Genomic DNA, 9,808 nt, shown 5'->3' on the forward strand with positions numbered 1-9,808 from the left:
CGTGTTTTGTGCCTAAACCATTTTCCGCAGTTGATGTTCTTGTTTGACATTCCAACAACCAACATCACCCGAGGACATCGATTTAAACTTACTGTCACACGCATGGACAATGTGCCTCATGGGTACAGTTTCTCTCGCCGCGTTGTGTCATTTTGGAATCGTTTACCGGCAAATGTCGTTCAGTCAGAAACAGTTCAAATTTTCAAACGTAATTTGGATGAACATTTATCTGATCTATGCTTCCGTGAGGATATCTCCTCCGCTCTGGTCCCGGAAGTCAGCTATTCCACTAGCGGACCAAGGGCGTACATGGAATGATATTCGCATTTTTTTCTCGATGGAGTGTACACAGAATTTTTGTTTTGCTCCAAATATATTATTCTGATTCTCATTCGGGTGATCTTGCAACTCTAGCGGTGGATTATGCCAGCGCCGACAACATACGGACCTCCAAACGAACGGACAATGGTCGAGATGCCGACCAGCTTTCCGTGGGGCATGCGATTCATGCACAGTGTAATATGCACGCTATGGAAACACGAGGGGACAGTGATTCTCTGAAGGCAGGTGTTCACGACAATTTCTGTGGATGGAAAACAGAAATAAAGTTCATGAACCAAGCCCAGTAAGCAAGGTTGTACATCACCAATACTTACATATGAATCAATCAAACTGACAGACAACGTATACTACAACAGGCAGCTCGCTGATTTGGTTGTGCACAGGCCAGGAAGCGCGGCGTTCAAAACTCACTTGTGCGCAAGGGCTTCCAGTAGTCGCACAATGGATTGGAAATTTCGAAACCTATGACGTATCCCACATCACTTATTCCAGTATAAGTTTGGCAAGAACTCGACATTTGTGTTTTCGGATAACTCAATTAAAACTTAACTGTAGTCCTGGATATGAATGGATATTCAAGACTTTCCGCACTCAGAGCATTAAGTTGCCTTCATCTTAGCGCTTTATGCTGTACAAGACTGTCAGCAAAAGCGGTAGTGTTCTATGAAGTAGCGTGCCAACGAAAAGTAAAATAGTTGGACGACGTCGCCCGGATTTTCTCGGATTCACGGATGGATACACAAGATCAAGGCTTACGTCCAAGTTTCCAGAGTCGGTTCCGTTGTCGTCGTTCAGCGAATGTCGTTCACCTCACGCACGAGCGAAAAAAAGAGTGGAGCACGGCTCTTTCATTCCTCGGCGTGGGATAGTATGCTTACCAGCGTTATGACTCGCATAAATAAGTGTACGATAGTGCTTTGAACTGGGTTCCAGAAGGGGCGTGGACAGCCGTCGGAGGAAGGTCATTCTACGCAGCTGCTGCCCAAAATGAGAAAAATGCCTAATGAAAGTGTGAGCTCTGAGATTGAAAACCTTCTTAAAATGTCTCCGCCTTGTGCTCGCGGTTTTTTACCGTCGATCAGCGTTGAAAAACCTGTTGGCCAGGTCGTGTTTTCAAACGGCATAGGTGGGAATTAGATCACCTGCGGAGGCAGTGGTACCCCAGGGGAAAGATTTTAAGCAACATAAGGCGCGTTTCGCAGTCCACGGGTTTGAGGTCGGCAACCATTTTCGTAGCATCTCGCTGGACACCCTCAATGAGAGTCACGTCTTTCGTGCGCCCTGGGCATACCACTTGAGGTAATCAAGGAGCAGTCTGACGTAGGCCCCATAGGGTACTTGTAAGTCCATGCAAGTGATATGAGACAAAGGTCCACCGAATCATCCGTAGGGCGGCGAGTACACTTTGGGCTGGTTTCTCATGGTGAAATGGAAAGGAGATGTTTGAGGCAACCCAGATATCCAAATCCTTTTTGGTGATGTCTTCTGGTAATTTCTCACCATGCATGAAAACGGCATTCGGTGTGTCTCCTCCAAATAACATGTGGATGCACTTTTCTTCATTCACAGGAAGCTGCCAATCCGACGACCACTGCTGCGTCCTCATCCATTTGAAGGGCGCTGGCATTCGAACTTCGGGATTTCAAGTGGTCCGCAAATAGACACGGATTTGCAGGAGTTTCCGGAAGGTTATTGAGACGTATTAGAAACAGCAGTGGTCCCAAAACAAAATCTTGAGGAACTCCAGTGTAGACAGGCACTAAAGAAGAGTAGTTTAGGGCTAATTCCACTAGGAATGTTCTGTCTGATAAGAACACCTCGATACTTAAGACTCGAGTTTGTGGGGTACAGGACGTGTGGGACCCTATCAAATACTTTCGAAAAGTCGAACAATATGGAATTCGATATGATTCTCTTGTCCTTGGCTTGGGTTGAGTGTCCATAAACACGAGCATGTTCGTCATGCAAGAACGGTTCGAGAGAAATCCGTGTTGAGCTGCCGATATCAAGTTGTTGGAAGTCAGGTGATCCAGGATGTCGCGCTTCAGAATGCGTTCCATTCCCCTGCATGGTAGCTAATAAGGCTTATAGGCCTGTAGCTCCCAGACGAGTGTCGGTCACCAGTTTTGCCGCGAGCCAGCAGGCCCCTGTTCAGAATGAATCAGCGGAGTTGAAACGGGGCCGGGTGAGACCTCAGGTATTTTTTGGTCTGGGCGTAAATCACAAGCTAGGTGGAGTGGATAACAGACAAACAGAGCTTCCGAAGCAGGTAGTGCCGAAAACCGAAGCTTGAGAAGAAGAGGTAATGGGATGAGATCAGTAAAGCTCAGTGCGCTTGAGGAGACATTCGATAGGGTTAAGTCCGCTAATGGAGAGAGAAAAATTATTGGTTACCACAATAAGGTTGGTGAAAACAAGTGATTAAGCCAGACAGGAGGGCGGTGGATTCGTACGCAGGAGCGGTCGGTCATGCACGGGTTCCGTTTCCCAATATGTACAAATCTGTACAACAAATCCGGAGCAAGTCGGTATAAGCACGCAGAGAGTGTGGTCGGGTCGGTATAAGCACGCAGAGAGGTGGTGTGGTCGGGGAAACCAAACATATAAGCACTGGCGGGAGAGGGCTTCCCAGATGATGAATAAAATTATCTGGAATTTGGAGTTGGACAGTACCATAATGTAAGAGAAAACGTAACCGAGCCACAAAACCTCCTCCTGGATATGCAGTCACTGAAATTGTCACCTAAAGTCCGAAGAGAGGTGCACGGATTTGTAGCATGTTTTATATATATTCAAAGTTGCATTGGTTTTGAATGTTGTGAGACGAAGGAGGTCAGTACACAAATCTGCAATTTGAAGCACCTGTAGCGTCAAATCGGTATATCCCCGAATATCACGGAACATGTGTATCAGGCTGCAATCCTGGAGGCTCTGTTTCGAAAAGTCGAACAATATGGAATTCGATATGATTCTCTTGTCCTTGGCTTGGGTTGAGTGTCCATAAACACGAGCATGTTCGTCATGCAAGAACGGTTCGAGAGAAATCCGTGTTGAGCTGCCGATATCAAGTTGTTGGAAGTCAGGTGATCCAGGATGTCGCGCTTCAGAATGCGTTCCATTCCCCTGCATGGTAGCTAATAAGGCTTATAGGCCTGTAGCTCCCAGACGAGTGTCGGTCACCAGTTTTGCCGCGAGCCAGCAGGCCCCTGTTCAGAATGAATCAGCGGAGTTGAAACGGGGCCGGGTGAGACCTCAGGTATTTTTTGGTCTGGGCGTAAATCACAAGCTAGGTGGAGTGGATAACAGACAAACAGAGCTTCCGAAGCAGGTAGTGCCGAAAACCGAAGCTTGAGAAGAAGAGGTAATGGGATGAGATCAGTAAAGCTCAGTGCGCTTGAGGAGACATTCGATAGGGTTAAGTCCGCTAATGGAGAGAGAAAAATTATTGGTTACCACAATAAGGTTGGTGAAAACAAGTGATTAAGCCAGACAGGAGGGCGGTGGATTCGTACGCAGGAGACCACGGTCATGCACGGGTTCCGTTTCCCAATATGTACAAATCTGTACAACAAATCCGGAGCAAGTCGGTATAAGCACGCAGAGAGGTGGTGTGGTCGGGGAAACCAAACATATAAGCACTGGCGGGAGAGGGCTTCCCAGATGATGAATAAAATTATCTGGAATTTGGAGTTGGACAGTACCATAATGTAAGAGAAAACGTAACCGAGCCACAAAACCTCCTCCTGGATATGCAGTCACTGAAATTGTCACCTAAAGTCCGAAGAGAGGTGCACGGATTTGTAGCATGTTTTATATATATTCAAAGTTGCATTGGTTTTGAATGTTGTGAGACGAAGGAGGTCAGTACACAAATCTGCAATTTGAAGCACCTGTAGCGTCAAATCGGTATATCCCCGAATATCACGGAACATGTGTATCAGGCTGCAATCCTGGAGGCTCTGTCGTATGGCTGTGAGAATTGGACTATTCGGGCAACGGAACTAAGACGTCTCCACCATACCAAAAATACGCGGTTCTTACAGTTTCTGTTCCTACTGCTGACTGCGTCAACCAATGTCTCAGAACCGTAGATCTTGTGGGTAAGCGTTGGCGAATACGTAACGAGACAGCTAGGGAATTTCATCAGAAAATGTTTCCAACACCAGAAGATGCACTGGCTAGATAGATCGATATCTTTATCTAAGATGACTGGATTGCACCAGGTACGGCCGACTTATTGACCCATCAGCTCGAATACTGCACTGATTGTGGAAGTGAAGATGGGTTGCAAGGCTCCGACACGAACGATGAGTTGGATTAAGCCTGAAGTCGCTAGCATCTTCCAACATATGTGAGTCTGTGACGTGGAAGCTTATTCATTTATAACCGAGTGACGAAAGTCATAAACGCAAGCACGTTAGCCGATCGTGAGACCGCTACTGCGATTGTGTATGAGACGGCTATTGGTCGATTCCGGTAATCTAAATAGTGTTATAGTCGGGAAGCGGAAGAGGTGTGAAGTTGAGCTTTAGTGCCACAAATAAACAGATTTGACATCAAGTACCCGCCCACTCACTAGGACTTCGCTGTGCGTGCACCCGATGCACGTTTGAGGTCGCATGCAACCCCTGTATCCAAGGGCTCAAGTATATGCAACTTGGTCTTGAGACTGTCTATTAAACTGCTATTTATCTTTAACTCCACTATGTCAAATAATGCATACGTTTGCAGAATCATGCCAGCAGATCACCGATTTACACACCACTCTGTTGTTATCATTAATTGAAGTGAGTAATTAACGAGTTTACCGTTTTGACAATAAGACTCCAGATTCAGCGTGGAAGCCGATCGGGAATTGTGAACCACAGAATCGATTACGCACTTGAAGAGCCAGTCACCACAACTTTGTTTAAGTATTTGTTGCATGTACGAGCATATACGCGTCGCGTTTGATTATGCATTTTTCTTTTCAGAAACCCTGTCGATTGAAAGGTATTCCCTGAATACATGATTTGGATCGACTACATACTACGTTTATGCCGATGAAACAAATACATAGGAATGCGAATAACCAAGGGTAGTTGCGTGTTTCAAGCATGGGCCTTGTGGACGGACCACGTGTATGGATATGAAGAACCGCCGGTGGTCGTTGGATTAGTTTATTATTTATAATTAGGGTATTATAGTCTCCTGGAGCATGGGACGGGTCCGACAATTGCCATAGTTAGCCAAGACATGTGACATTGTATAAAGTTACGAGTATGACGGGCCGTTGCTGGCCATCGGATTAGGTTACTATGCATAGGTAAGGCCTTCTAATCAGGGTCTCACATGGATACGGGCCGAGAAGCTGCTAGTAGTAGGTGAGGTGATTGACAACTGCTAACCTTGTTCTAACCATGCCCTGACATGTGCTAACCGTGTCCTTAATGGGAATGGTTTTATCGTGCTGGCCGTTTACCCACACTTACCTCCTGACGCTGTGTTGTCCATGGGCTAGTCAGTTTTAGAGACGATCCTCGTATCCCCATTCCAAAATTCACTATGTTGTCAAGCAACTTTGTACTAAATGGGAGCTCAGCTCCATAAGAAAGCGTATTGCAATGGAGCTTGTTAGACAAAATCATCTCGTTTGTTAAATTTGCGGAGTTCAAAGCAAGCAAACGTCAGTGATTAAGCTTTTCGGGTGGAATATGCACTGGATATTCTGTAGACGTTAATTCATTCCTAAGAATACCGAAGGATGCCAAAATATGCTAAAGCGCGACCTCGGGTATTATCTCTCGTAAAGCGGCCACAAAATGCGAATCAGTGATTGTTCGTGACCTTAAAACTTCGCCCACTTCCGCAAAATGCCATGAGCAAAATGTCATCAAGAGATGTGAATTGGTTAGTCTAAGACCCCGTAAAAGCCACAAATTCGAAAACCCCATGGTTGCGGGGAAAATAATTTAGGCGCAGTTCTAGTGAGCTGCCAGTAGGTCAGCTTGATTGTTTCATACGGCGGCTAATGCGACCACAACGTCATTTATTGTATATTTGAATGAAACGAACATACATGAAGGGAATGGGCACGTGGGTCCCAATTGAATAGAACGAACTGGGCGCGTGGACAACTCCGAGCAAGAAATCGTGTGAACGCAAGAAATTGTCAAATATGAAGTTTTATATCCATGGTTAAGGAACATAACGGCGTTCAGCAATCAGTTTAAAGCAGTTTGTGTTCACGGATTGATACACGGGACCGGAGTTTTCCTTCAAGTTCACTGGTTGGGAATAGCTCTTGCAATTCAGCGGCTGCGGTTTACCTAAAAGGCACAGGAGATAAGAGTTACAGAACTCCTCCTCTGTTCCCAATAAGAGCCAAAATTATTGCTGGCATGGAGACTCGAAAAGGCGTCCAGAGGTGCTTTGAACTGGATACTAGGTGCAGCTTGTATGACCGTCGTAAGAAGGCTAGTACACACACTAACTGCTCAACAGGATAAAAACTCCTGTCCAATAAATCTTGCGGTCTGATAATAAAAATCATGTCATGTCCCCGACGTGTGTTAGCTGGGTCAGCGGTAAAAAATCGGTCGATCAAATCTTGTTCACAAAGGGCGTAAGTAAGTATTAGGTCTTCTTGGAGGCGAAAGCACCAAACTGAAAGCTGGCCAAGCACCGCGATACGCGTTTCAACATCAACGGATTTTAGGTTGTCAATAATTTTCGCAGAAGCCTGTTCGGGCGAGGTCTAGCATGGTAACTTGTCTTCGTATGCCCCATTAGCGGATTTCTGACATACAGTTGTTTCGTATTTTACGAAACACCGGCTCATCTTCTGTGTCCACTGTGGTGAACTTCTGGGAAAGTTGTTAACATTTCCTTCTCAGAATACAGCGAGACCTTTTAGGTAGCTTGGGGTCCATCCGACTGCGCGCTGATTTTGAGCAACGTCGGGTCAGTCTCGTGAGTGTTTTGGATAATGGTCCTGTTTAACTCTTCCACCGTAGTTTTTTATTGTAGATTTCACGGCAGATGCTCCGGATCCATACCTGATCCCAGATTCCTGTCTAAGTTGTAGACGAAATGAAAAGTCAACACAGAATGGTCGACATGTCATAAAGGTGGCCTCGATTAACATTTGATAACCGAAGCGTGTTTTGTTGGTGATCGCTAAACCCAACAGAAATGGCAGTTGGCCGGCGTAGTATCTGGTGGGTGCGAAAAGTTGAGTTGAAGCGTTCTGTTAAATGCTCTTTGTCAGCGCCAGTGAAAAGCGTCTACTAGATCCGATGCGCTAAAGTTTCATCCAGGGGGCCTTTGAAGCATTCAAATTACCTACCGGCAAGGTGTGTACAGTGGTATCTGGAGGAGGATTTCTTGGGGGTTTGTATGAAGCGTTGAACTGGGACAACTTTAGACCACGCCAAAGAGAAGAGGATCGTTGGCAGACAGCGGGGTTGGAACTCAGAGTGCATCACAAAATGTTGTGTTGGAGGGGACAATCGGGATAGACAGGGATGCGTGTAGGTATTGAGCAATCCAAACTGCCTTCTCGGTGTGTACATTTTAGCTGGTGATTGACGCCTGAAAGGAGAAAAATGTAAGTCAGGTTATAGAACACCACTATGTGAAATCCATCTAAAAAAGTGGACGTAATGCTTGCTCTATAATGCGATCGTTGTAGCGGTGAGGGTCTCGTAAAACCGTGTATGCACGACATCCTCTTTAGTAGCCGAATCTCATTGCTCTATTTTTTGCGGCTAATGCCGGTGAGTATTAGGCTCATATATTAGGAGACTCACCTGAACTACATTAAGTCTCAGTGATATTTGAAGCCTTATTGAATGAAAATGCCATCTAGCGCAACTAAAGATTTTCGTTCATTTCATCAAGACAACCTCGTATCTCAACGTACATGCCGGGTTGGGAGATTTAGCCGGATAGGTTGCGGTCTTTCTCATTTGTGTGCTTCACACAAAGCCATCATTGTCTCTTCCTTCACAGTGGTGATATAGAATTTTGGCACTTATATTATGCTATTTACTCGCAGTCTCCCGTTTGTGTTCACAGGAGCTGAAAAGGTGGACACACTTTTCTGATATCCTATGCTTTGATCCAAGTCAACGATATAACGTGGCTCTTTTTGTGGACGATTTGGAAGACAACTTCATGAGCTTTCTGTTGATGAACCGCAAACGTCCTGAGTCATATGCGCTCACATCATGGGTCGTCCGTCACATATGTCGAGTCCCGGTGCAGCGAGATAGTCCTCCAGATTAAGCCTCCACTTAACGGTATTTACAGTTACCCTAAGCGGCTGAAGTTGATTTAACATTCGGTTAAGCTGTTCATTTGAGCCATTCAGAGGCGGCTTGAGGACAAATAAAATAGGTATTTCTTTTCCGGTAGGCTATAATCAAATCAACTGTTGGTCTATTAGTGTTCGTCTTCTAAAAATATTGTTGAATGTCCTAGTGCCACACCGTATTTCCAGGGAATCATCGCGATTCTCCGGATTGGGCGCGCACTACCAAATTGCTAATGGTATATACGCGGTAAGCCACGAAGTAAGGGACGAATCTGGGGTCCGCGCGACGTAGCATTTGCAGGTGTTGGTGGAATATGTGCTAGTAATACGACAAGCAGAGTACTTACTCTACGGTTTTGTCCAGATCATTCATACAGTGGAATGGGTGCCGCTCGCATTGTCCGTGACCAAAACACGCGAATGTTGTTCTAAATGTCCGTGCTTCCGGGTTGCTCCGCTAATGTATGTTGAGAAACTGGCGGCTATTAGGTCTTTATCCTTTAAGGCTATGGAGGAGTCACACGATTTCATTAGGGCTACTTACGTAGTCTTTGTGCGTGTTGCGCGAAAAGCTTGAGTACTATTTTGCGTTACGGGTCGGCCAGAGGAACCAACGGTTAGGTAAAATATCTGAAAATAGACTATGAGGTTAAGCCCATTCGCTTACAAAAAACAGTAAACGAAGCACCGGTTGTCCATTCCGGTCTTGATCAAGGGAAAATGGAAGCCATCTCTCGTTGACATCTTTTTATCGTCGAGACAATCATAAGTTGCCAGGGTTTTGTGGGGTCAATATGCCGTCAATTGAAGACTGGTCGAAGTGAAGTTGTGCACATTCAGCGTGCTGCTAAGGAATAAGGCCGCAGTGTAAAGCGTGGCGGTTTGTAGTCGACGAATTCGGCAAAGGCCCCATAACAGACACCGTCGAAAGTGTCGAACAGCTCTTTTGGTAGGTGATGAAAAGCTTGGTTTTATTTTGACAGATGTCCCTTTGGTCCTGGCTAGGCTTTTCGAGGCCAAACAGGTGTCATCTCTGAAGCCACGTATTTATCGCCCAATGGTGGCCAATGATGCCCCCTAGATGTCATGTGTGCCGATAAAACACACGCGACCAACCGTTGTGGATGATTTTCGAAGGCAACTAATTTATGGGCCGTGCACATTCCTGCT

General features: G+C 45.7%; 1 protein-coding gene across 1 annotated transcript in view; it reads right to left on the reverse strand.

The window, feature by feature from the left end:
• The window catches only part of T265_07502 (hypothetical protein), a gene marked incomplete at both ends in the record, with an annotated part of 73,672 nt that overhangs the window by 48,229 nt on the left and 15,635 nt on the right, over window positions 1-9,808 (reverse strand). The window contains one exon of the mRNA XM_009173039.1: window positions 9,183-9,268. Coding sequence (XP_009171303.1) covers window positions 9,183-9,268 — 86 coding nt within the window. The remainder of the gene's footprint in view (window positions 1-9,182; window positions 9,269-9,808) is intronic.

This window comes from Opisthorchis viverrini (assembly GCF_000715545.1).
Source record: "Opisthorchis viverrini unplaced genomic scaffold opera_v5_177, whole genome shotgun sequence".
Classification (NCBI taxonomy): domain Eukaryota; kingdom Metazoa; phylum Platyhelminthes; class Trematoda; order Opisthorchiida; family Opisthorchiidae; genus Opisthorchis; species Opisthorchis viverrini.